Here is a 27,962-nt window from a genome sequence, read left to right on the forward strand (position 1 = left end):
ACGAAATTAACATAATAAACAAGTAAAAATAAGTATGAACCACGTGTTCAACATATTTAGAAAATAAGGAAACAAACAACGCAGAATTAAAATGCATGAGCACATATTTCTTTTTCAGTAAGTTAGTAATCACAAAATAAAATTATTTTTATTATATGTAATAACAGGAGGAAAATTCTACAATAAAACCATTTCCAAGCAGGAGTTTACGAGTTCATTCCTTTCTGACGGTTGCAAAGAAAACTGGATCTTTCCACATGGCTCGCCCATCTTCAGTCTTCTCACATTTTGGTTCGGCCTGGCGAAAAACATCTTCTAAAAATTCCTCTTTGAGTTTGTCAGGTATACACTCAAGTTGAGTCAGAAAGCTTTTGATAAAAGCTGAAAAAATACCGGTGAAATAATGGTTACACATCTGTTTCACTGTATAATTTGAAGTAGGAAGTGGAAACACACAAATTGCGAAAATAAAGATACAAATTGATAGAACAGGAAACTCAATTTAATGTGCACGAGTCACAAACTTCAAACACTAACACCATAGAAATAATATGAAAATTTCTGCTCACAACACTTCCAAGCGGGATTTTGATTATAACAAATCTAAATCCTAATTTAAGCCAATACACTTCCCTTTGTGTTTAGTATTGAGCGCATTTGTTAAATACAACAAATATTATGTTGGTGTCTAGAGAGGAACCAACTAAAACGCCTTTACGAGGGGAAACGTGACAAGTCGATGGATGATTTACATTATTATATGTTATTTTGGTGCTGAGGGTTGCAGAGTCCAAACAAAATACAAAAAAGTAAATGAAGCAAAAATAATTCGTTAGAGACAAACCTTTGCAGAATTTAATTTGCCAGTACTTAATCCATTTTAATACCTTGGCTACTCCATCTACAATGGCTGTTTATTCTATTGATTTAGCTCTCGAGCTATCTCGAGCTAAATAACAAACGTTTAAAACGTGCATAGAACGTTTCATTAAAAAACGGGTTGTAAGCTGATTGTTTGCATTGATTTAAAATCATTTGTTATATTTAAGTATCGTAAAACTAAACTATAATTTTACAAATAGTACGTTTTCTATTCAATTCAATATGTATCACACGAGATAGTGTGGGTTTACTGATTTGGATGTGGCCCACAGTTTTGGCCAGAGTCGAATACATGTCACATTATGTATCTATAACGATTACACGCCGCTCAGTTTTTTTACTTCATTTTACGTTGTTGTGTCTAATATATGAGGAAAATATGAGGAAAATATGAATATTTGACGTTACCATAGAATATTGCGAATTCTGGTGTAAAAACGGAGGGGGGGGGGTAAACATTTGGTAGCTCATCGGAACGCCGGAAACCAGAGAAACCAGTACTGGCTACCATATCAATTCAACTACAAACAGTCAATGAGTTGGGTAACTACCTAAACGTTCCCCACATGATGAAGTAAACTAGAACGATTTTCAGACCTTGAGACCTTTATTACGGTCTGTGTTTCACCAACTCATAACATGTTAATATGTATATAAGATTGATTACCATAATTAATGCACACTTGTCTTCGTCACATCAATTCTCTTTCTACATACCTTTCGTCTGCAAATCATTTTCAAATACGAAGTATGGTAACGCATTATCAACTTCTACTTTGACATCCACAAATCCAGCTTTCCTGAGAATTGTAGCAAAATCTTCTTCATTGCCTTGTAGTGGATAGTGTTTATACTGGAATCCCTATCATGGAAACGTAATTGGTATTAATACATGATTCAGTGACGAATTTAAGCTTTATTGAATAGTATCGGAAAGCACTTGTACAGTGTCAAACTGGCTGCTATGGTGTAGTCATCATTGTTGTAATAAACAATGTCTTCTATTCTCAATGATGTCCTATATTCAATTCATATGTTGTATGTGTTAGGTAAGAATAATACTAATCACAGAATTAACTTAACTTAAAAATTCACTAAATAGTTTCGTTAATAAATTTCCTTCAGAAGATTGGGACAAATATAGCCAACGGTTTTGAGTAAAAACTGAAAATTTAGAAGTTAGAGCATGTTTAAGTAGTTTTTATATGCATTCAATCCAATGTGTACAAACTACAGCACATGATCACATTGCTGTGCTTTGTAGATATATCACAAACTTAATTAGTTGAACAGTTTGTTGGTGTTTGGTTACAAAAGTCAAATCACTTATAAAAAAAGTTTAGAGTCAATCTTTGAATATGTTCTGATGTGATTGTTTCATACAAAACTTGTACCAAACGGCCAGAAACTTTATGAGAAGAATTTTAAAAACAATTAAACGCTTAGTTTTATGTAAACCTGGTTTTGGTAAAATCACACAGGCGGTCACATCTTGTTAGTGTTTTAATATTTTATTTTTCACATAAAGAACCCATAGATAACGCTTACATTTCAGATCGATTGGTTACAACTGTAACAAATGTTTGAATTTAGGGCCCCATTATGTGAGAAATTCAAGATGGCAACAAAAACCATGTACTCCTTGTCCAATTTTTGATATGTCCAATTTACAATATTAAAATATGGTGGCAAAAGCATGTGAATGATGAAATTATATTTTTTTGGAAGCATTGACCATACCTGCCGCATGAACAATTTCAAGTTGATCGGTTAAAACACTCATGAGATACAAATACTCAAATGGTTGGCCATTTTTGACGGGAATCCAAGATTACACTGTGTGTGTGGTTGGTATCATATCATTTTCGACTTCTTGAATAACAACACAGTCAAAGAATATAACACGAGGAACAAATACTGCATAAATATGTTCTCAGTTCAAACAATATGAAACTGTTAATATAACACTTGCTCATATAACAAAAAAAGTTTTAGTTCTATGCTGTCTGAACAACATTACTAGAGGGAAGACTTAGCCCGTCACAATCTCCCAATAAATGTACTAACCTGCACAAATGTTTGCCATTTCGGCAGCTCATTGATAGCATCGTGTATCACACTGAAAAAGTGTGGCTTTCGATCGACTACAATGTTTAAATAGCCCTCCCCACCGGGCTTTAGGCACTCGTATAGATGTCTTGCGGTATCAGGCCATTTTGAAACCCAATTCAAAGCATAATAAGCCAACACCTTGTCGAACGAGTTTTTCCATTCCGCCTTGAATGACGCAGCTGTTTCGGCATCACCCACAATATACGTGATATTGTCAGCATTATTTGTAGACATCGCTACATTTATCATATTCGGGTTGATATCCATTGCTAAAAAGTGTACAAGAAAAGTATAATACCACTAACAAACAGAATGAATCCATACAATCAGCATTTACTGAATTTGAGAACATCACCATTCATTATTTAGAGTATCAATTGAAACTCACTAGGCTATGCCATTCAACAATTAATCAACTAGGTTTGTGAAAAAACGCGGCAGCTTTGGAAACCAAGCACCCCCAAGTGATCAGTTTTAAATTTGTCACCATAAAATATGCGAAACATTTTAGCAACTAGAGACGGGTAGGTGTACAGTGGGTATTACGTCGCTATGTTAATATCCTCAGGGAAAGGCACACCTTAGAGATGGGTGATCTGACAGAGTATTCCACCACTATATGGTTAATGTGAATACTAATTATCATAAAAGCATAGTGAGAAAGTGGTAAGAGCTAGTTTGTTCACTCGCATCCAAAAGCTAGATATGTGTCAACTAAAAATTACAAAAAAGGGTTCAACACTTTTAATTAAAAGTAATATAAAATATGAGTATCTATGTATAATGGGACTTATATATCTTTATTTCGTACTGTGGCCATTAAGTGTTTTCTCCAAGCATAAGTTGCCGTACTTGAAAACTATAAAATATAAATTTACCAAGGTTTAATTGTATATATGGGGTTTGAAATAATGAAATAAACTTTATCTCTGTAGGTGGAGAGTAGTAATACTGTGCAATAAACTTCAACCTTAGGGAGTTATATTTGGGACAAACTAATGTAAAGTGGTATTCGTCCTCAATTACACTACAGCCAAAAGGACACAACCTCTGGTTACGTGGAGTACCACTGGCCCTACCCTTTTCAATTTGTAGTACATGAGACGAGATCCTTAATCTACATAAAGCATTTCTGTATATTGCATAATTCATGTTTATTCATAATGTTAATTCATGTTTCACCTTACAATAAGTTACTAGTTTGAGACTTTCAGAGCTCCAATCTTGTCTGGAAATATCAAAGCACCTCTGTCTAAATAGTTCCAGGAATGCAATAGAATTACTTACATATTGGTCAAACCAAATATGTCCAAATCCATATATATAGAGAAGATTTTTAACTGTCAAAGCCCAGCAGATAGTACCTGCTCCTGCCATATTAAGTTGAAATTTATACGATTCTTTTAAAATATGTGGAGTAACATCACTTATTAGTTTTAACCAAAAACGAATAATTTCAACATTTACATACACTCTAAGATAATGCCGACCCAATTCTCCCTTAACAGCGTAATTAGTGACAACAAAACTAACACTTAGTAAAAATTTGCAAAATTTATTGTGTCCTCTCTCCACATCATTAATATCAGAATGTGTGCCCCAAATAGCACTACCGTAGAGGAGAATTGAGAGGATTTTACAATCAAATATACGAAAAGCAACATCAGGCGGCACACCACCCAGATTCTGTAACTTTTTTTCCAAACAAAAAAGTGCTTTACTAGCCTGTTGAGAAACATATTTTTGTGCCTGGTACCACTTTCCAGAACTGGAAAGTATAACCCCCAAATAATTATATTTTGAAACAGTTTCAATGCTTTTACCCTTCCAAAATCATTTTTCACTGTTTTTTAAACGACCCCCTTTCCGAAAAACAATAATTTTAGTTTTCTTAAGGTCACTGTAAGTCTCCACTTTGAACAATAGTCTGCCAAATTATTCAATAATCGTTGTAAACGAATAGGTGTACTACTAAACAGAGCCAGGTCATCTGCATACAATAGGTAACACAATTTCAAAGCACACAGGTAAACTACAGTTTCATGACCTTGTTAAAAAGTTTTATGAAGATCATTAATGTAGAAACAAAATAAAAGAGGTGAAATCACAGAGCCCTGTTGCAAACCCATACTAATATTAAAGTAGTTAGTTACCCCCCCAGGGAGTTTTCACTGCTGCCTTTACATGCTGGTACATTGAATATAAGGAATTAAATAATTTGCCTTTGAGACCGGTCTTCGATAATTTGTAAAACAATGAGCAATGATGTACCCTATCGAAGGCCTTCTCATAGTCTACAAATGCACAATAGAAACGACCTTTTAACTGAAAGACATATTTTTCCACAAGAGTACGTAAAATGAAAACATTATCTAATGTGCTTCTATGTTTCTGGAAACCACTTTGTTCTTCTACAATTTCATTATAATGTTTTAACCAGGTATTTAACCTATTACTTAATATACTTGTATAAATTTTACTTATGACGTTTAATAACATAATACTTCTATAATTACCAGGGTCATCCTTGTTTCCCTTCTTGTATACAGGCGATATTAATCCCCTACCCCATTCATCAGGAAAGATTCCCTGGTCAAATACCTTGTTGTATAAAACAAATAACATTTCATGGATTTCTATGGGATCATTTTTCCAAAATTCTGTGGGTATTCCATCTGGTCCTGGGGCTTTATTTGTCTTTAATTTACTTAAATTTTCCCTAATTTCATCCAAAGAAATAGGCCTATCAAATTCAGAAACATTAAATTCGTTATTTAACACCGCATTATCTTCTAAATCATCAATGTAGTTTTTGATTGATGCGAAAAACTCTTTTTGATTTTCGTCCTCCATCAAGGTTAGAGGGTTAAATAAATCATTAAAATAGTTAAACCATTCAACCTCTGATATACTGTCTGGCACATTGGGCCTATTAGATTTCAAACTCTTCCAAAATTGTTTTGAATTAGGTTGTATCGCCATTTTTAAAAATTCATCACGTTTCTTTCTTTGATAATTAGTTTTCTTATCACGAACTAGTTGCCTGTATGAGTATTTAGACTGCAAATAATAGTTAATGAGTTTGAGAGCGGAGCTAAAACAAATCTTACCCGTAGTCGATTTTATCCCGGCATTTTCTGTCACCAGTTTTGTTAACTCCCCTGATCCACAGCACACGTCGAGTAATGAATCCGACTCTTTAAAATTCAGCCTCTCTATTATGTGGCCTGCTGAGATGCTGACAAATCGCTTTCTATACGCAGAGAATGATGTGGCTTCTTTGGCGTTCATAACTGTTTTTGAAAGCTGTAAAACAAAAAGTTAGATTTTTCCACTCGCATTTGTATCAGAAATGTTTATCAAAAGTGTTGTTCTTTGTAATATATTCATGACATATCTTTATAAATAACATGTCAACAAATGAGACTAAGTACTTGCAAATGCAATTTAGTGCAAGGATCAGGATCAAAGAGAACAAATAAGTGCAGAGCGACCATGGTACAGCAGCCAAGCGATGAATTACAATCGCATACACACTAGACAAGAATTGGAACTGAATTCCGTAAGCCATGAGCTTCCACCTTGAGTTTCTAAAATGTGCCGTTAATCACGCCTTCGAGTTGCAATAGTGTATAGGACGTTAAACGTTTTTAAGCAAAAAATCAAATTATAATACGTTGCAATTTTTCATGTGTACTTCATTTGGCATTCATAAAATAATATCATACGTACTGGTGAATATATATAATTGAATGGCACCCACCCCAAAAATACACAGAGCCAAAACCCTTAGCTACATGAACAATTAAAGTCCATGATTGGACATTCAGTCACATAATGAGGCATATTGAATTCAGACCAATTTTAACATATAGTCAATGTAATGAAATTAAATTAAGTTCAGTAACTAACTTCTTAGAACATATACATAAGCATTCAGTAATTGTACTGAAAAAGAAGTACATTATTACTAGTAATATTGACACCTATTGTTTAGTATGATTGATCACCAAGGTTGGATACAAAGGCATAGAAGTTTATAATTAAAATTGTTTTTCATAAGAAACATGACACCATCATAAAAGCCCTTATAAACAGCCTTTTAATTCATAGTGGGGTTGACAGAGTAAGCCTGTGCGTATTTTTATTAGTTTCTGACCATTGAGTTTGCCATTCACCATGATCATTTCCATATAAACAAAAGCTCCAGTCAATATCAGATTTGACTACTTATTCTAAGGTGTGGCACTTTGAAAAGAGTGTTGTGACATGTGGCAAATGATCAACTGTCTTGGGTAATAAGAAACTAGAAACAGGTAAACTTGTATACTTGTATGTACAAAGCCAGTGAATTTGATTCAAGCCAAAGAAACTGCATCTATTTATATAAATACACATGAACAGAGAATATTTTCTTGGAGCACTAAATGTGACAATGGCCCTACTGTCTGTGCTGATTTGGTGGATTAAACCATGGAGGTAAAAAAGAAGGAGCACTGACGGAAAATAAGCCTATTAAATTCAATTGTTTATTTCTAAGTTAAGCTTCTAATCCCTTTGTGCTTCTGGTGATTGAACTCGATGATAGTTGCCGTTTGTTTAAACTAGTGTACTGACCGTAATATTCAGATTACACAGAAAACAATTTCCCGATGAAATATTAAATCAGTTGCGCAGACCATAAATGAGGTCGTTACTCATGCGCAGTGACCTTTGTTGAAAACAAGAGGTCACCATTCACACTACACAGCGGAAACTGGACACTTGGACATTTAATCCCGTTTGTAGTTGAATATTGACAATATTTTATGCTCTCTGACGAGTCAGCTTTTGAAACACTTTATTTATATGATCCACAGAATACCGCAAAAATATTTAACTTTTTATAGAATCTTAGTATCCTTGACTTTTGAAAACTACTGTCAAATCTGGCCGAGCGACGGCGAGCGGTTGCCGGAAATCGCGACTATTGGTGCGATGGTAGGACGCTGAACTTCGATAGGAACTCGTGTTACGTCCGACGCCATGTTTGTTTCTCTGGTTCTGCACATACGCAGTTCCATCGGATGATTGCCGAAGTGTGTCGAAAGACTCCGAACCGCGTAATCCCCATTAAGGGATTAAGCAGATAACAGGAAAACGGACAGCGCATTGCTTGGCAAACAATCGCCAACTATCATAGTACACACAGAAACAATAATCGTCAGTGCTCCTTCTTCTTTTTACCACCATGGTTGAACGCACCTTAAATATACCACACCAGCCACATAGCGCACGACGAGGAGCTGGATAGTGAAGAAAAACAATGCAAAGGACTGAATTGTTGTCAATAGCAACGTACATATTGGGAAAGTCAAAGACAGTGAAAGAAACAAACAAAAAACACACACAGGCATATAAATACTAACTTTCTAGGATCTGTATTTGCTCCAAGTAATCCAGAGTACAACAAGATGAATCAACGCTATAGTCCGCCATCTGTATTTTAATATTAGATGCAACCAGTATTTTATGGAGGACCACGAGTCATAACTAGAGAGGAGTTAACAGCCATGCTTTTAAAAATGCCTTGATCAATAACAGTCTAACCTACAGGGAAATATTATTTTGATTTTGATGGACCAATAAATGCAATCGACAGAGAAATATAAAACATCTATCACAACTGAAATTGGAATTGGAATTGGAACAGCTTGCTGCATTATAAGTATCACTGCCCTGTCAAATTAGTGGTTCATGCTTATTTGAATCCGATTATATCAGACCTTGCTAAACTTCCATCCAAACAGAGCATTCCAAATAAACATGATTCTCCACAAATACTAGAGGGCGCTCTGACCAAAAAATTCCATAATTTAAGTTAAAAGAATATATATTTATATAATCATCTTTAAAAATTGCTTTCCTCCCGCTATGCCCAACTAGGAAACAATATTATTGTCTAATGTTAGTGTGTTTTTCTCATAAAACTTTGCATATTAATAAAATAAATAATAATAAAATGCATAATGCATATTAGTAAAAACACAGCCAGGTCGCCTGGCTATTATTACAGTTGATTAAATGATCAATACCTTGTGGTCCGTTGGTTCCGTGTATTTACCTAGACTGGTGATCGATATATGCCTATCTGAGTAAAAATTGAAATATCATGAGGTTACATGATCATACTGTTACATCTATTGTGCAATGTCTTTATTATTGCATTGGTTGCATGCTGCAACTGTATTTCAGATACCACATGACCTATCGATGTGACATTCCAATGAAAGCATCCATCTCCAGAATGAATTGCAAAATTTAAGATCAATCCAACCAATACAACCCATATAATTCAAGCACATATTTCGTTTATCACAAATAATCAAAATTACTTATATTTCTCTTTAAAAGATTTTGCTATATACGCTATATCCAAAATATCAAGTTGATCAGTTGAAGCAATTATGAGAAACAATGCCAAACATTTTGTGTTCAAATCCAAGATGGCGTCAAACCATTTGGCCGATCAAAATTATATTACTTTTCCCCAAAAGAGCTATGACAATACATGTTATATACAAAATATCAAGTTGATCGGTTGAAGCACCCATGATAAAAAATTCCCAAACATTTGATTATGTTCGTCAAAAATTTAAGATGGCAGACAAAGCATGTGACTGATCAACATTATTTTATATTTCTCGTTAGTAGATGCTGCCATACATGCTATATACAACAAATGAAGTTGATTGGTAGAAGCATTCATAAGTAACAAATGCCTCAAATGTTTGGTTATTTTTGTGGTGTGGAAAGATGCAATCTAGCAAATAGGACAAATCAGTATCAGACCATCAGTATAAAACTATTCCTTGTTTAGAAATATCTAAGATGCCGGCCAAACCACATGACCAATCATAAAAAGTTTCTATTACTTTGATGCCCTTTATAGATAGATGCAAATTTAAATCTGAAGTGTTTTAATGGCCAAGGACACGTGACCGCTAATCATTTTATTATGGATTATTGTAGCATATGAGATGTAGTTTATAACAATTTTAAGGAGCGCTAAGTTTTAGATGTGTCACACACGGTGAACGATCACAGAGACATGGCCAACTTATGCAAATTAGGTCAATATTTATTGTTTGCGCTCAAAGCCGATTATCCTGAAATCAAAGTGTGCGGTCTGCTGTTATAAACACATATCCTAACTTTTTTGTTAAAAATGCTTTTTTTGGGTGTACTAGTTACTATTTTGAGTGGGAAACACATCCATTGCATGCAGATAGACAAATGCCACCAAACTAGACAATAAACAAAAAATGTATAAAATAGTGACTGTTAAGTCTACTACATCCTTAAAACAAATTTGGCCTCCCTAAACTCTCAAATCCAAGATGGCGGACAATGTTTTCGACCAATTAGAATGCTAAGGGCATATTTTTGTAATTCGCACAAGCACATATGCGGTACCAAGTTTAGAACGAATGAGCCGAAATTTCGCATGTGCATAATAACACATAACGAGTTTGATGATCCCAAGCAGTTTGAAAGAAAGAAACTGACCTTGGGGCTTTGACCCCTAAATATGCTTTATTCTCTCCACTCGAACATTAACCATAATATTATCAGTGTAGTTGTATATGCCCTTTCAAATAAGTATCTGTGTCCTGAAGACGGAATGTGTCAAGTGCAGTTAGAACATACCTAGAACGTCTCAATGCAGAATTGCAGAAAACAATGGAATTCTCTGGACTGTGACTTTGTTTGAACGACTGAAGTATCCAGAACGACGTCTTACGTATGGAGTGGGAATACCGCCAAAATTAGCTTGGTGTCATTATTTGAACATTGTTTAGTTTTTTGATCTTAATTAGGAAACTTCTTTGGTTATTATTTGGTCATAATTCGATTATTTGGTCTTTATTTAAACATTATTTTGTGCTTATTCCATTAGTGTGTTATTACTGCAGCATCGTATTGCCATTGTTTCATTATTCCAACTTTATTTCTTAATTATTTCATTATTGTGTAATTGTTACAATATTATTTTGTCATTGTTTCATTCTATTACAATTGTGTCGTTATTTTGACATTATCTTGACATTCAATTGTCATAAGATTCGGTTATTTTCACGTCCAAATGTCTTGACATTCGGTTCGCTTGACTTGCGATTACCTCAACATTCGGTTCGCTTGACTTGCGATTACCTCAACATTCGATTACCTGACCTATATTAGCTGACTCCGCTATACATGTTATATTCAATCCATAGTCCCGGGCCGCCTCCGATAAAGCGTTGCTCATGATGGCAATGTAGCCTTTGTAAAAGTTAGCGGGAATTTCTGAGGGAACTGACTGAGGTCGTCAGAGTCTGTCGTGACGAAATATCAAATGCCGCAAAACTTGTTGTTGACACGACGCGCTCCGCGAGATGATCGGACATGATCATTATATGATGACTAGAATGTGCTAAGAACCGTTCACAAGACTCGTTACCGTGTCGTGCGAAATTTGAAAGAGCAACTAATATTCTTCAAGCTGGTATTTTTTTATAGATTTTATTTTTCATTCTTTTCGCCTATTTTTCCAGTTTAAAAATGTGGGCTGGCTGGAGCCTTTATCCCTTGTCTATTTCTAATACACTAGATACAAGCCGATAACGCCCCTCCCCTCGCCCATAGGTATCGCGTACAGTTTGTTATAGTTCCTGGGCTCCCTGTGGTCTAAGCTGTGAAAAGTGAAATTAACAATTCGTTTCTGATGACGAGGCAGCTTGTTGGAACTGGCGCCGGCATTACTAATGTATTACAATAATGCAGGACTGTGTTACAATCAGGGGCAGCCAATGGAGCTGTTCATAGGAAAAGCTGGTCCAAGGGATTTTTGTTGAGGGGAGGGGATTTTTTCTATTTTTTGTAGGGGGCGGGTAATATCAGCACCCCCCAGTGGGCAAGGCAGATTTCTTTAACAAATGGACAGGGGAACTTTTTTTTAGTGGATAGGATACTTACAGCCAAAACAAGGTCAGCTTGGACGTTCAGTTGCGAGACATAACAAAAAAACGCAGCCAGTGATACATTTCGAAAATATAAATACAAAATAAACTCAATCAGAGGCGTCGACAACGCGCGTTGGAAATAGATATTACACATTGTGACACAGTCTCACCAGCCTTTTTCACTCAGGCAATATAATTGTGCCATTCCCCAACGCACATATATTTAATACCTTGACAAAAACACAACAAGAAAAATGTAAATCAGGCTTGTAATTACTAGTAACTCAACTCGAACGCAATATTCATCACTGTAAAAGTGGATAAATTCGAACCAGCCAGCTCATGACCGGAGACGTCCAGTCGTCTTCGTTGAAAACTCGCCAATTCACCATAATCATGGTGGTGAACTGTTTAGCTGATTTTTCAAAAGATATTATGGATATTCAATTCATATTCATCTCAACTTTTTTGAATATATCAATTCGGGAATTTGAGACATTGTTCAAACGATCCTGTATCTTTTATTTCAGGACAAGCCCATATAAAAAGTAAGAAAAAAAATATTAACAAATTACACAGTATGCATTAAATAAAATCGACCACGCCACATTTTCCATATACGTGATTTAAAAAAAATATCAATAGATAATAGATTGATTAAAACAGAGTTCTTACTCAACAAAATACGTTGCGAAAAACTGTAGCACATTTTTCTAAGTTTAACCTGAACATCATCAACATGTAGTCTGGCGAAAGTCTCTGTTATACTACTATTAAAAGAACGAGAAACATTACATATAATTCTAAGAGCGTTGTTATACGCAACGCGAATACGATTAAAATCTGCCACAGTAAAATCCGACCAAAGGTAACTACAATACAAATTTGAACAATAACTACGAAATAGCGTACACTTAACAGGAAGAGAACATTTACTAAATCTACGTAATAAAAAGTTGGCTCGAGCAAACAATCCACGTATTTGTTTTCTCATACAAATACTGTCTTTTCCGTCCTGGGTAAAATGATATCCTAAATAACAATACTGACTAACAAATTGTAGTGGCTTGCCATTAAGATAAACATTGGGAACTCGTTTAATGCCACACTGGGATGGTAAATTATACATACAGACAGATTTCTTAAAATTGAATAAAATATCAAATTCATTGGCATAATTCTCACACTTCTTTACAAGAAAATTCAAACCCTTAATAGAAGGAGAAACCAAAATAAGGTCGTCAGCATAAATGGTTGATGAACATACTGTTAATTTTAAGTCCAACAGAAATATTCCCAAGCTCAATACTCAGATCATCAACGTACAAGTTAAAAAGAAAGGGAGATAAAATACCCCCCTGTCTAACACCATTAGAAACTCCAAACGAGTCTGACATAACAGAACCCCATTTAACATAGAATTACTGAGAATTATACCAATACACCAAAAGTCTTACAATAAATAATGGAACATGACGTTCAATAAGCTTTTTAAAAAGGGACCAATGATTGACACGATCAAAGGCCTTCGACGCATCCATGCAACATAAAAACAGAGGACTATTGTGAGATTTATAAAAATCAATAATTTCCTTAACAACATAGACGCACATGTCCGTGGAATGGTTCGACTTGAAACCAAATTGAAAATTGGTAGTAGTTATAAAATCCTCCAACCGTTTCAGAAGTATTAATTCTAATAACTTTGACATAGTGGTAGCAACAGCAATCGGACGATAATTGTCACGGGAAGTGATATCGCCCGAGCGATATGATAGTTTCTAACAGTTCATTTGGCAAATAACCATGAACAAGCATGCCTGTCAAGCACAACGACAAGAGTACATATAAACTATCACTGGCGTGTTTTAGGTGTTCGGGAGAAATATTGTCAGTCCCAACCGCCTTCCGTCCCGATAATCGCATAATGTATTCTTTTACCTCGGCTACTTGAATAATCATAGATGGGTGAAACATAATATTACCTAAACTGGCCTCAACTGAATCACGAGATTCGCAATTTTTTACAGAATTTAGAATACTAGAGAAATGGTCTTTCCACATATCAGCAATATCCATTTCCGTAGACTGACCATCTACACAACAAGAAATGAATTGGTTTACTTTATCAGAGTTTACTTCTTTCCAAAACTTAGAAAAATCTTTATTACAATGATGTGTAGCAATTTTATCAGCTTTAATGCGGTCCTCATCCCTACGACATGCACGAAATACACGCTTAAATTGAGCCCGGGTCTTGCGCATTAATTCAGAGATTGGACCGTAACGGGGCTTACCAAATGACACCCACCGTTTAAAAACGTCCCTGGATGCATCATAAACTTCCTTTACAGCTTCGTTCCAGCCAGGAACCAGATTAACAGATTTATTTCGTGGAGTATGTTGAATGTTACGAGTGGAAGAATTAAGTGCAGTTATTATATCACAATAAAATGTATGCAAGTCGTCACGATGACTAGCAACATGGCAATTAGCATTTTTACATCTAATAGATTCAATGGGTATGGTCACTTCTTTTAATAATCTGTCCGACATTTCACGATAGTCATTAAGTTGACTGGAAGATATCTTATCCCAATTCACAGATACATTGTCAGTATTACAAGCTACACCACACAGTCGACGAGTTTCTATTGTAGGAAGTTTGTCAATGTTCAGACGAACAGTCAAAGGAAAGTGATCAGATGAGATGACGTCATGAGAAATATTTATTGACGAAATACCATCGTGTGCATTTATTGTGGATACGCAATGATCCAACCACGAAGTAGTGTCATGGGATTCACTATAATATGTAAATGGATCTCCATTTGTATGCAAATGCACATAGTCCGACAACACAAGGTTATTTTCGTTGCAGAAATTAATTAATTCACTCCCGAATGGAGAAGTTACATTGGCATTCCAATCACCTATTATTACAATCTGATTAAAATCTGATGTAGTGTACGGGCTTTAATTATTTTAGCTATAAACTTATTTTAATTTTATTACTTTTGTTATTAATGCCCTTTTATTTTATTATTTTACTTTGATTTTGATTTTGTGATTTTTTTTAATTCCGCCCTACCTACATCTGATCCGACGCCTATGTAAGTCCCGTTCAAATCTCGCGTAAGTAACAGCCAATCACAGCCCTCCTTTTATACAGGCTGTCGGTTGCTTACTTTTCAGTGTAGCGACACTCTACGGGCAATCTTTTTGTACACTATATTTTGCCCACTTGAATAAACCATTAATAGAAAATTGCTAGTATATTTTTATTTGCAAAAGAAATTCCACAGCATTTTACAATTTTTGTCATTACATTGAATATTTTTTTCACTTCCAACAAATGTGTACACTTCCAGATACATCTTCGCCAGCCAAGGTTCGTTCATTCAGTCATCGCTTCAATTTTACATCACTGAGCACAATTATCTAGAATGGAAGCAAAAAAATAAGTAAATCGTAATGATTAGAACACTGTAAACAGCTATAGTAAACAATGCAAACTGATTTTAAATTGTATAACGGTCACCGGCCCACGGCATCGACGCAGAAAATTGGAGCAAAAAATATTTCCTGATCAATTGCGTTGTGTTCCAATAAAAAATATTTTATTCCAGTCCAAATCAGCTCAATTACTTTAATAAAGAGTTATTGCATAATGTACAAAATGTTGATACAATTTGATGAATATTTACAGCTCTGCTTCAATGCCGTAGACGATGTTGGCCCGATCGTCAACAAAACATCACCCGTCTCCAGGGCAGGCGACTGGAAAAAAACACTGGTGTTCGGTCGAAACGGTGGAAACAAAATCGTCACTCCCAGAATAACTATGCAAAATAACGATCTAAAGTCGAACCATTCGAGCCACAATTTTAACATAAAAATGATTTTCGTTGCATTTGACAATGATAAACTTACCGAAAAGCCGTGTTATTCTCGGTCGCTAACGTCAGTATAATCCGCCATTTTATTTGAGTGTGTTTGCCACCCGACTCCGCCCGGTGACGTCATCATGTGCGCTATAGAAGGAGGTCTGTGATTCGTTGACTGAAATCGTCGATAGTGGGTCTCATTGAAATCTCGTTACATAGGCGTCGGATCAGATGTAGGTAGGGCGGAATTAAAAAAAAATCACAAAATCAAAATCAAAGTAAAATAATAAAATAAAAGGGCATTAATAACAAAAGTAATAAAAAATAAAATTAAAATAAGTTTATAGCCAAAATAATTGTAAAGCCCGTACACTACATCAGATTTTAATCAGATTGCTATTATTAATGAATTACACGTATTTGAATTATGTCTAATTGATTTAACTTTTGCAAGGTAGTTAAAATATTCCATGAAGTTGTCCGGATTGTCTGTGGGCATGTAAATACAAATAATTAAAAATAGATGTATTATTGTTACACTCAATAGAGATGCCAAGAACCTGAGGATCATCGAAACGCTTTATAGACACCACATGATCTAGGCTCTTCCTCCACAAAATACCGATACCACCAAACGGACGCCCAACTCTAAGATTGTTAAATTTGTTCATAGCAGACTCCCCACACGAATTAAAATCGAGATGTATACGCGATAATATTCCAAGTTCAGAGGTACACAACCAGTGCTCCTGAATGAGACAAATGGTTGTATTTTGTACGCAGTTCAAAATTGTTAATTATTCATTTGCATACTTTTCATTTGCATAACTTCGTTTGTTTGTTTAATTGCTCCGCTGCGCATGTTTCTTGTAGCCAATTCGCTTTGTTCTGTTTTCATGCACTGTTTACATCGCACGCTGTTCGTGCCCAGTCATTTCTGTTCAGGTTATTTTCACCCACCCACCCGCCGTCATCTACCAGCAGACTGCATCCTTTGACCTACCAGTCTCTTGTTCGACATCTGCGATCATTGCTCAGCTCCACAGGGCTGGACCCAAACAGCTACTCCGGTCACAGCTTTCGTCGCGGCGGTGCCTCCTTCGCATTTCAGCCGGGTGCCGACCCTGAAGCAATTAAAGCGCAAGGCGACTGGCGCTCACAAGCTTACCTGCTCTACATGGAATCTTCATTCGGTCGTCGCCTCAGGACGGCATCATGCATTCGCGCTGCTATCAAGTCTGGCCAAGTCGATCTGACACTTTGAACATTTGCTTTTGGCGGCTTTCATTTTTGGCCTTTTAATGCTGTATTTCACTGTATGCCAGAAATGTAATTTTAGATTCAACAGAATTAAACTAACTTTTTATTTTCTTTTGCCGCCAATTCGCTTGAGTCGGGTTCGTTCTTTGCCAGTGAATAATTGTTGTATTTTGTACGCAGTTCAAAATTGTTAATTATTCATTTGCATACTTTTCATTTGCATAACTTCGTTTGTTTGTTTAATTGCTCCGCTGCGCATGTTTCTTGTAGCCAATTCGCTTTGTTCTGTTTTCATGCACTGTTTACATCGCACGCTGTTCGTGCCCAGTCATTTCTGTTCAGGTTATTTTCACCCACCCACCCACCCACCCATTTTTCTATCATTTTGTATTAGTATCACGCTTTGTTTTGTTTCGTTCTTGTTTTTGAGTGCTTTTTATCGTTTTGTCACAGTTCTGTTTTTGCCTTTTAATGCTGTATTTCACTGTATGCCAGAAATGTAATTTTAGATTCAACAGAATTAAACTAACTTTTTATTTTCTTTTGCCGCCAATTCGCTTGAGTCGGGTTCGTTCTTTGTCAGTGAATAATTTCACAACTATTGCACAAAGATCTCACGTCATTTACGGACGATTTAATTCCACGACTGTTAAAAGATGATATTGTTAGAGAATTCATGACCGAGATTGGTAGTATTTTCGAACAAGAACGCCCGCAGGCCACGATGTGGGCTGCATTACAGATGACACAGTGTCACGTGGAATCGTAATTACAAAAGAAGCATAGGTATCGAATTTACTTTCTCACATTTGGCGTCAATATTCACAGTTCTTTTAATATGCTTCACAATTGAAGATTCTGTAGTATCCGGTGCAAGTCTCGTGTCTGATGTCTGATGTCAACTAATAATACGCAATTATCCAGGCAGTACTAGAAACTATTGATCATACTAATCATGTTTTGTAAGCTGGGAAGTTGGATACTTGAACGTGTAGTCCCCGGGCGTGTAGTAGACGAGAATAATCGTACTGTCACATGTTTTCGTCTTAGCCTTGTCTTTTCGTTTTAACCGTCACAGTCCGCTTCATTGAATGTTTAGTTTGATAATTGATGAACATATATTTATTGTGAGACTGTTGCTTTCAAGTTGTGTTATACAAATATGATTTAAACTTGTCCCTTCCGTTGCCAACGTATTCAATATATGGAAATAGCATATGTGTGTGCGTTTGCGTGAGTGATTGGGGGAAATAACAGCGAAAATTATTTCCAGCTAAAATATAGTATTTTACTGTATATCAATTAGCCTTTGCGATCCCGGAATAAGATACTAGTAGTTGACCCTAAAGTACTCCTAACCTTAAGTCATAACATCTCAGACTGCTATAGTAACATTGACATGCATGCATCATTTTTTTATTTCATTCAAAAGATATAGGGACACGGAAAAAACACGCAGAAATAATTTTTCCTTATTTATATTCCACACAAAGTAATTTGTCAGTCGTGGCGAGTATGTGTGACAGTTTATTACTTCTGTGTGAATATAATTAAATTATGTAATGTTTGGTACGGTATCACTCTTTTGGGAACAAAATGGTGGCTCTGAAAAGGACCGTTTAGTTTAGTTTCGTTAGAAAACGATATGAATTTACTCCAATCTATGACCCGCGTATGTGTGTGTGTGGGGGGGGGGGCGATCTTCTTAGCAGTGAAACTGAAACGGGCACGTGAAAATTACAACTCACCTCGATTTATTCTTTAATAGCATACATACACAGTTGTAGCGGCAGCGGTCGCTCCACGAAGAAAATGTTGGGGGCGTCGCCCCTCCAAAATCAAGCGGAAACCCTTTGTGTCAGCAAAATTTCCCCTAATGCAGGAATAGCGTTTTAGATTGTCTAGATTTCAAATTTTTGCATGCCCCCGGACCCCCTAGAGGTTGTGAGCAGATCTCGCAAATGTCAAGGCCGTTGCTAGCGGGGGGGGGGGGGGCAAGGGGGCAGCTCCCCCTCTGAGTTTGGGAGTTTAAAAAAACAAAAAACAAACTTAAAATCGAAAAGTTTCGAGCAACCACGTATTTGGTTTGTACACGATTTGAAATAAAACAGTTGCGTGTACTTTGTTTATATTTATTACTGAGCGCGTTGACACTTTGACGCACAGTGGGTCAAACGTTACCTTCAAGTATTTCTGATTGACACGTTAGCCATGTCAGCTTCGAAGAAACGTTGCACACAACTGTCAATGTTGAATTTTTATAGTACAAGCAGTAATGTGAGGAATACCAGTATGATTGATGTATGACGTTGCCCTGGCAGTATGTATGGCAGTAAATTGAACTGAAAATCGATCACACTCGCCACAATCTGATGATATAAATCATTTAAATTACGGCTTCTCTCTTTTTGGAATATGCGGTTGCCATGAAAATGGCCGTTTAGTTTGGTTGCTATGAAGCCACTAATCAAGCTCGATCACTTCATTATGATCTTCTTGGTGGTCGAGATTCCAGAGGGTCTACAATGCCTCACGGCAGCGGGAAGCAATTGAGAGAATTTCGTAAACGATGCGGAATATACTCAAAAATATTGAATGTATGTTATCTTTTCCCGGATCATGTCATCCAAGATCTTGAAACGCAATTTGCTTATCATTAGTGTGCAGAAGCACTTTTACCATTGCACACATCAACCCATGTGACCTCAATTAACAACTACTATGGGAAATTGTTGCAAAGGGATGAATTTTTGAATATTGAAATTGACAAAGTTCAGCGATACACCAATTGAGCAACGCATAATGATGCTGCTTCATCTCTTGCTGTTTGTGATGTCAACTATTTCCCAGCCATCCACATATTCTCACAATATTCTTTACAACACCTGTCGGAAGCGCGTCATGTGAGCGTTCTTTTTCTGCACTTCGGCGGGTGAAGATATGGACACAATGTAGCATGGCTCAAAACAGACTCAGTGCTCTTGTAATGTTAGTACACCGAGGCACAGACATCATTCCTTCCCCAGAGATGATTTATTCAAGGAAAAGTAATTGGAGATAAATTGATATGCTATTGCCAAAGTTGTAAACATAAACTGTGTATTTTACAACTATCAATTGTAATAATCAGTCCTGTACATTACATTAATGTTACTCCTATATGAAGATAGAACAAAAGTGTGTTGTATATATTCATAAAATATATCAAGATGATTTTATTGTTAAAATAGATAGATATACCCCCATAACGTATGGCGCAACTGCACAACTCTACGCCTTTATACATTTATACGCAATTAAAAAAATGCATTTGCTGCTCCCCTAGTGAAAAAAAGCTAGCTACGGCCCTGGATGTTCCAAAAACGTACAACGTTGTCATAGATCTCGTCGAGTAACAATTTTTATGGCGGAGGCGTTCTCATTGACCTAATATAAATACGGTGTTTACTCCGATAGTCGAACACTGTGTGTAAAATTTGAGTGACCAAGCCTTTTCAACAGAGAACCCAAACGCCCAGCCCCAATTGTTGTCGCTTTCGATTTCAGTCTAATCAAGTTCAGTTCCGTGCCATTCAACCGTGAATGACCTTCTAAATTCAAGGGGAAACGCATGTTTCCTGAACAAGGTACACATAAATACATACATGTGAAAATTGCCATAGCCAAGCCTTGAGGAACTCATAACCACAACGTAAAAATAACATAGTTTAGAAACTATCTGTATGGCTTTCTAAACTGTTTCACTTACAGTAAAAAAGGGATGCGGCAGATTCAGTATGACCTTTATGAGTCACGCGAGACTGCCCTTGACCCATAGAAGATTTCAGTGACATTGTTGACGATCATAGTTCCAGGCCCGTAGTTTGGGGGGGGGGGTTCGGGGGGTTCGGTCGAACCCCTTAAATTTTGGAACTGAATAGATTTATGGTCGTAGAGTACAGTATTAATTAAAATAATTATCATCGTTTAAATCACTTGACTCGGTGAGGTAACTATCAAACTCAGCCGTAATTGAATAGTAATGAGCACTTTTGGTGGCAACGAGCTTTGAATGTCAATCGTGAAGTATCAGTTCAACAGAAGCCAATACATGATTTTAAATGGGTAAGCTTATTCGATGGTGTAATGAAGATCGCGTTCAAGCAGCTGATGTTAAAAATTAAAACAACATTGAAACAATAATGTAATGCTAGTCACTCTCTGAAGGATGTGGTGGTCCTGAATAGGGCCGTTTGTCTTGCTAGTGTTCGCTCAGTTAGTAAAGTGTGGGGATCGAACGGGATTGACACGATAACACGACACTGTACTTTCCCAGTTTGGTTCATTAGTTTTGTATTCTTCAAGTTAATGATGGCATATATACTGTTTTGTTCCAAGTGTATCAGCTAAATGTAGTCAACTTATTGTATTAGTATGTGTAGCTTGTGTTATTGGACAGTAATGTACAGCTATGGGTTGAACAGATCATTAAAAAAAATGCCGAAGATTTATCATCACGAGTTGTATAGGTCGAAGAGCTTCTTGTAGCCAAAAATTCACCCCACAGTGTTGCTTCAGCACTGAAACTATGTGATGAATTATATTGTTCAAACATATTTTTTACACGTTTTTTTATGTCTTGGAGGATTTACTATATTTTTAGTGGGTTCATAAAAAGAAGATGTAGTCATTGAAGTCTATTGAGACCGGCGCTAAACTGCCACTATATGCATATTATTTTACCGCCCTCTAGAATCAGATTTACAGTGGACGAAAAAAAATACATACTGTAAAAATCTTGGTGGTATGCCATTGGTTAGTGCATTTAATTTGTTTGATGCAATCATTGTGCCAGTTATTTGTTATGGTAACGATATGGGGGTACGAAAATTCGGAAATCGAGAGGGTACAGACAACATTTTGCAGATATCTGCTTAGCGTTAATAGTTGTACAAACAATGTAGCGATGTTAGACGAATGTGGAAGGCTGCCATTATGCTGTGGTTATTTCAAGCAAGCGTTGTATCTCATATTGATTAAAATTACTTGAAGTAAAAATAGCTGGAACCCCTAAACGTTCATGCTTAAACGATTAGACGAGACCGGCAGTTTTACTTGGGAAACCCACATAACAATCTCCTGTTCAAATATGGTTTTGTCATTGTCTGGTTTGAAAAACAATTTGGAGATACTGAAAATGTCTTAGAGATAAAGAATAAATGAAATGTTGTCAGCAAGAATGGCATGCCTCAACTTTACAATCATCCAGGCTGTGTACTTTAGGCAAGCAAGCAATTATAGACTAAAAAATATGCTGACGAGTTGTCGCTGTCTTGGCCATAAACATAATGTTGAATTGGGCAGACCACAGTGATAGAGGGACTGTGGGCAGACACACAAAAAATACAGTTAGATCAATATTTTTTTTAGTTTTTGCAGTTATGCGTTTGAATTTAGCATGGTAGAAAATAAAAATTCGCTTTGTTTTTATATGTCCATTTTATAATGGTCTAAGGGCTGATCTTTTGTCAATAACCCTATGCAATTATGCAAATACTGACAGTCGGGATTACTTCGTCACTACACAAACTGCCACACCATATATCAACTAGCTCTGTATCTTTTAAAAGTTTTCAAGCGACGAGATGAATATGAATCCAGCTTAACTTAGTACCATATGTTTACATGGATGTTGTATTGTTTTTAAAACCTGCTATGCACTTTTCTACCCATTATATTTTGTACGACGGACTGAGGCCCTGTACAGCAATGAAATTACATAATACAAAATTGACTAATACTAAAATGAATAATTGTAGACAGATTTCGACTTTTATGTGCGTTAACATCTGTGAAGAGCGAACAATCTCGTGAGTAGCATTCTACCTTAAAATGCTTAGACAATATTGCTAAGATACGTACAGTCTTGTCTTTTTTGTGTACAACATTTTGCCGTAGTGAATCTAGGATGTGGATGTGTTTGTCTGTGCGTGGACGATGGCTCAGGACCCCTTCTCTAAAATGATAAAATAGTTCAAAGATGTTATGTGAAATAACTTACCAACGTAACACAAAGTAAACTAATTGAATTTAAAGCCGAGAATATAAAAATGTCTGTAACAGAGCTCAAATACACTTTTTGCATATTATAAAATTTACACGTTTCACATCAAATATATTATTGTTGTTTTCGAACCCCCTATTCAAAAGCGCTGGCTACGGGCCTGAGTTCACTAGTTCTTATTACATCCCTTGTATTGCAGTTCCTGAAATAGTACCTATTTATACGTCAAGTTCGCCCGGGGCAATATTACTTTGGTGTTATTGCCTCCCCTGATTTTATTGTCTTCATTTTAATACTTAATGCGTCTTACCTATTCCAGAAAAAGCAGAGGCGGCGGCACGAAAATTTACTTGGGGGGGGGGGGTCTGCTAACCAACCTAGGGCGGTCCGGGCGCTTGCGCAAGGATCTGACATATAAGCAATCAATGTTCTACGTGTATGTCCGTAAAAGCTTCACTTGATAAATAACCCACACATTTACGAGTGATAATTATTCACACAAACAATATGGTCTGAATCGTCTTTTTTATAGTATTATTGTTATTGAAGTTAACTTGCATATGTATATTCGAAATTGTGCTGGCATGTCAGTTTACACATTGTCTTTTAAACGTCATCTTATTTTAAGCTTATAAACGTTCCTTTGCGTATAGTGACATGCTTCTTGGTTAAGTACAACAACAACAACAACTATTTTAGTTTATAACGAGATTTCTCGCCAACGATTATTGTTAGGATAAAACGCTCTCACCCGCATGTTTGACACTTTCATGCAACATTCAAGCGAATGCGATACCCAGGGAACGCAGCGAACTCGATACTGTAGTTCACTAATTAGTCCGTTTTCATTTGGCAGAAACGGCAAATAACCTTTCCACTGAACAAACTGGCCAATATTTTCAGTTTGGGACGTCGTTTGGGAAAAATTTAACACTCGGGCGAAAGGTATACTTCTATTTTATAGATTGTGTGGTTCAAGTTACAAAGTGATCAAGCGTATCGCCGATATTCAACGTAAACCAGGCTCCAAAGCACTGGCGAGACTCGTTCATCTAGATAGCGTTGTACAGTTACAAAATATAAATTATGTAATCCTATGCGCATACAAAGGTTGTTTATTGACATGGACATAAGTGAGAGACTATGGTCACTTCCTTAGTTAGTAACCGGGAACCGCGGCACGACTGAGTTCATTGTGGCAGCTACTGCAATTTTTAATGTAGGCCAACTGTGATCAGTTTGAATCGCCGCGTGTTTTCTACACAATGTCCAAGTTGCCGACAACGATCATATCGGTCACCCCTTAGACAATATATATATAAAATAATATATATATATATAAAATAAAATGAAATGTGCTTTTTTAATTTAGATGCAGGCGTGCTACCTGGAGACGAGAGATAGAATCAGTTCGGTCCGACAGGGCATGTGCTTTGCTGTTCGGTCGAACGGCACCCGGGACTGGCGTAACGATTATTCAATTGTATTTATATCTCAGTTTCTTACTGGATATTAAAATTTAGTTGTGATAAATAATTTGTCGTTTGGGACAACGTGTGAAAAAGTACAGTCAATGTGCGTGGTCCCACGCAGTTAGCGACTTTCTCCAACGTTTCCTCTATTGACCTTGCTAATATCGAATCTAGATATCCGCCTGTCACGTGCGTGCATTCGCCGTACAGTAGTTGAACTAGAAAAACGTAGACCCGTTTACAGCGTGCCGCAGCAAATTTTGCAGAGATTTGACATTACAATGATACGACCACTCAGTGTGCGAACCACCACACCTCAGCTAGGCTATTTGTCAGTTACAATACAATGGGTTTCACACGACTTGCACAGGCTTCAGTTCGTAACTTGGTTTGATAACTGCCTGCAGCGCATATCTATTATAGTAAACTACTACTTTCCGCATACAAGATTTAGTGTGTTCAGTCTTCGCTGGTTTTCTGGCAAGTGACCAGCCAAAGCCAGTCTTACACGTCTCAATACACATATCCAGACGGCTACTTCTCGGCCAATCACATTATCTTACACTACTCCAGGTGCTATTTAACCAAGCCTAAGGGACCGATCAGTTTTTATGGCCGGGGCTGGGCCGGCAAATCTTTGTAAATGTAGAAACAAAATCAATAAAACGCCCTGTATCCACAATAACAATTATGGTGACCCCCCCCCTACAAAGACTAAAAGTAATGTGACACCCCCCATTTTCAGTTCTTTTTATTATTTAGTTTAGTTATAGTTAGTTGATGTAGATTGTCTGCATACTATAGTCATTGAATGAAAAATAAATGTTTCTACAAATCAGCGAAACAGTGAATGTCTCTAAGTCCCTGCTTGTCTCCCAGATCTTGTTGTCACTGTATACCGCACTTCACTGCTACTGCAGGTGCCTATTTCTGCTACTACAGCATCATTATCAGAATCAGATTCTAACTCGGTTGAATCACTTTCATTCTCATCGACAGTATTCAAATGTAAGATTGTTATTTTTTATATTATTTTATATATATTCTATATTACTATTTTTTTATATCATACTTTATTGTGTTTCCTGTAAATCTCCATACTTTTTGTCATGTGACAGTGATTTCAAACTGCATACAATTAATAGCTTAGAATCTGTTAACCTATTTATTTCCACTTACTAATATTTATTTATTGTGGTATAATTTACACATTAACATAAAGAACTTTTTATATTTTTATTTAATTTATTGTTCTGTAGTCAATATAAATTATTTGACATATAACCGTCCATACTTTACAGGGTGTTGTCATGTACTGTATTTGTCAACATTTACATTAACATTATTGCAATTTATAACAAGTTTATTTCTGTTTACAGTTTATATTTACAAATCACATTCCAGACTTACAGCAACAGAGCGTGCTGTGCTCTTTTCACATTTAATGTATTGGCCTTAATTGTTGCAATATTGTTAATATTTCACAAGTTTTTATATAATTTGCTGTCATACGCCATAAATTGTTTCTGTGGTGCACCGCAATAAATTATAACTAAAATACCGATTTTTGCAAGTATAATAATTTCAAAATGATATAGAAATACAATGCCGATAATACCAGCCTGGAAAGAAAGTAACAGTTTACACTTGCAAAATTCTGTGAAGAAAGTATGGCATGTTGTAACTTATAATTTGCAATATTTTATAAAAAATGTGACCCCCTCAAATGCTGTCTGAAAAAGACTGACCGCCCATCTTGATACTTCAGAAATAAGGAGGACACCCCTGGAATTTGCCGGCCCATCCCCGGCTATAATAACTGATCCGTCCCTAAAGCGCCGCCACCAAAATGTGACACCGTAACATGGCCACATGGCCTGTTACGAAAAAAATATACGAGTTCTATTAGAAGTGCGAAAGCTAACTGAGAACATATCATGGATGTTTAGCTGACAATGACTATTATTACCACTCTTGAGATGTCTAAATATATGACATTTTTTATTACGTTGATCGGTGAATGAACCCCAAAACTGTCTGGGTCTTAGTTCGAGTCATCTCGTGATGGTCTGCTACTTGTTGTAGCTATAATATTGTTTACGTGCCCTTAGTACAGAACTGAAGGTTCCATCTGACAGTCCGCTATTGTTCCAATGCATCAAACCAGGTAAGTTGGCAAAATGTTGTAAAGGCTGATTGTGCAGCCGACCATGTAAGCTAAACATGTCATTAATCTAAAGGATTTATCTGCTTATATATTTGTGAGTCTACAGATGCCGAACCACATCTAATACAATGTGGATGTGAAGTTGAAGTTACAGGCATACACACTTAATGGATTGAACATATACGATATGTGTGTATTTAACTGGGATTTCATGTTCAGTCAAAACATTTACATTGTAAAATTAACGTTCATCTTGAAATAATTGAAAAAAAATCTTGATTTTTTTCGCTACATGTATGCAAGGTCGCATACATTCACATATACAAGTGTCATGTGTGAACATCGCTTCTATTAATTCTACCAACTGTATTATGCCAGAACACATGATTAGATTAGTGTCACATACCGATTACTCTTGAGATATCCAAATATTGTCAACATGTTTATGTATACTACCCATAAATATACGCACACGCTGTTAGTAGAATCTCATTAGTCGCTACCCGTGATCTCATGTTTAGTCGCTTGCTCTCTCGGTAATGAAGTAAACATGTCTACACTCATTTAATAATTCCAATATCAAGATGAATTGGTATTGATGAACTAACACAGTGATACTATGATTATGTTGTCGCCACACTTATGCTTTGAAAACATTTCGGTCTACACATAAATTACAGGTCAGTTGCATTACTGGGGTATTGTACGAATGTTCTATTGACAAAGATCCGACATTTTTCACAAGAACAAAACATGAACGTATTCAAAACACAGTACCACAATATGGTGTTCATGATCACTGCTTACCTTGATCGACAGACTCGTTCAGCTTCGCTCAGGCTTCTGTTTTTGTCAAAGCTCCGATAAGTGACTTTGCTCCCTTTGGTGACGCAGTTATGTACAGTAAAAATGTGCGCATGTACGCAAAACGAATGACATCACAACGTGACCTAATACTGGATTCAAGGACATATAGAAAGTGGCTTTTAGTAGTCTATAGGTCGTCTACAATCACCAATGCAGGCACAAATTAAACTTGTCTAGAAACCAGGTCAAGAATCTGTGTTTGACCAAGTTGAACTTTGCCCTATATTTACAAAGCTGTGTTGGTATAGGACGACGAAACTGCCTTTAATCCAACTACTTGAAGCAATT

General features: G+C 36.4%; 1 protein-coding gene and 1 long non-coding RNA gene across 3 annotated transcripts; both read right to left on the bottom strand.

Moving 5' to 3' along the window:
- Positions 1 to 86: 86 nt before the first annotated feature.
- Positions 87 to 27,745, bottom strand: LOC144347597 (4-vinylphenol methyltransferase 1-like). Of its 2 annotated transcripts, XM_085506093.1 has the most exons (6): positions 27,615 to 27,713; positions 9,069 to 9,124; positions 6,105 to 6,300; positions 2,950 to 3,263; positions 1,600 to 1,744; positions 87 to 381 (listed from the first exon to the last, which is right to left on the bottom strand). In XM_085506093.1, the coding sequence occupies exons 3-6, from the start codon at positions 6,283 to 6,285 to the stop codon at positions 215 to 217; spliced, it is 807 nt and encodes a 268-aa protein (XP_085362219.1). In that variant the 5' UTR covers positions 6,286 to 6,300; positions 9,069 to 9,124; positions 27,615 to 27,713; the 3' UTR covers positions 87 to 214. The 2 variants fall into 2 exon arrangements, with proteins under 2 accessions (XP_085362219.1, XP_085362218.1); XM_085506092.1 differs by lacking the exon at positions 9,069 to 9,124 and having other exon boundaries at positions 27,615 to 27,745.
- LOC146735465 (uncharacterized) lies at positions 15,241 to 16,075 on the bottom strand. Its single transcript, XR_014931077.1, has 2 exons — positions 15,912 to 16,075; positions 15,241 to 15,419 (listed from the first exon to the last, which is right to left on the bottom strand). It is a non-coding gene; the product is annotated as an uncharacterized LOC146735465 (long non-coding RNA).
- Positions 27,746 to 27,962: the final 217 nt, after the last annotated feature.

Source organism: Saccoglossus kowalevskii, chromosome 12, assembly GCF_978046115.1.
Source record: "Saccoglossus kowalevskii chromosome 12, keSacKowa6.1, whole genome shotgun sequence".
Taxonomy (NCBI): Eukaryota; Metazoa; Hemichordata; class Enteropneusta; family Harrimaniidae; genus Saccoglossus; species Saccoglossus kowalevskii.

Coding starts and splice junctions, on each gene's coding strand:
- LOC144347597 (XM_085506092.1), bottom strand. CDS start 6,285: ATGAACGCCAAAGAAGCCACATCATTCTCTGCGTATAGAAAGCGATTT. Junction 3,264..6,104: donor CGGGATAAAATCGACTACGG/GTAAGATTTGTT, acceptor TACACTTTTTAG/CAATGGATATCAACCCGAAT. Junction 382..1,599: donor AAATGATTTGCAGACGAAAG/GTATGTAGAAAG, acceptor GTATTTTTTCAG/CTTTTATCAAAAGCTTTCTG.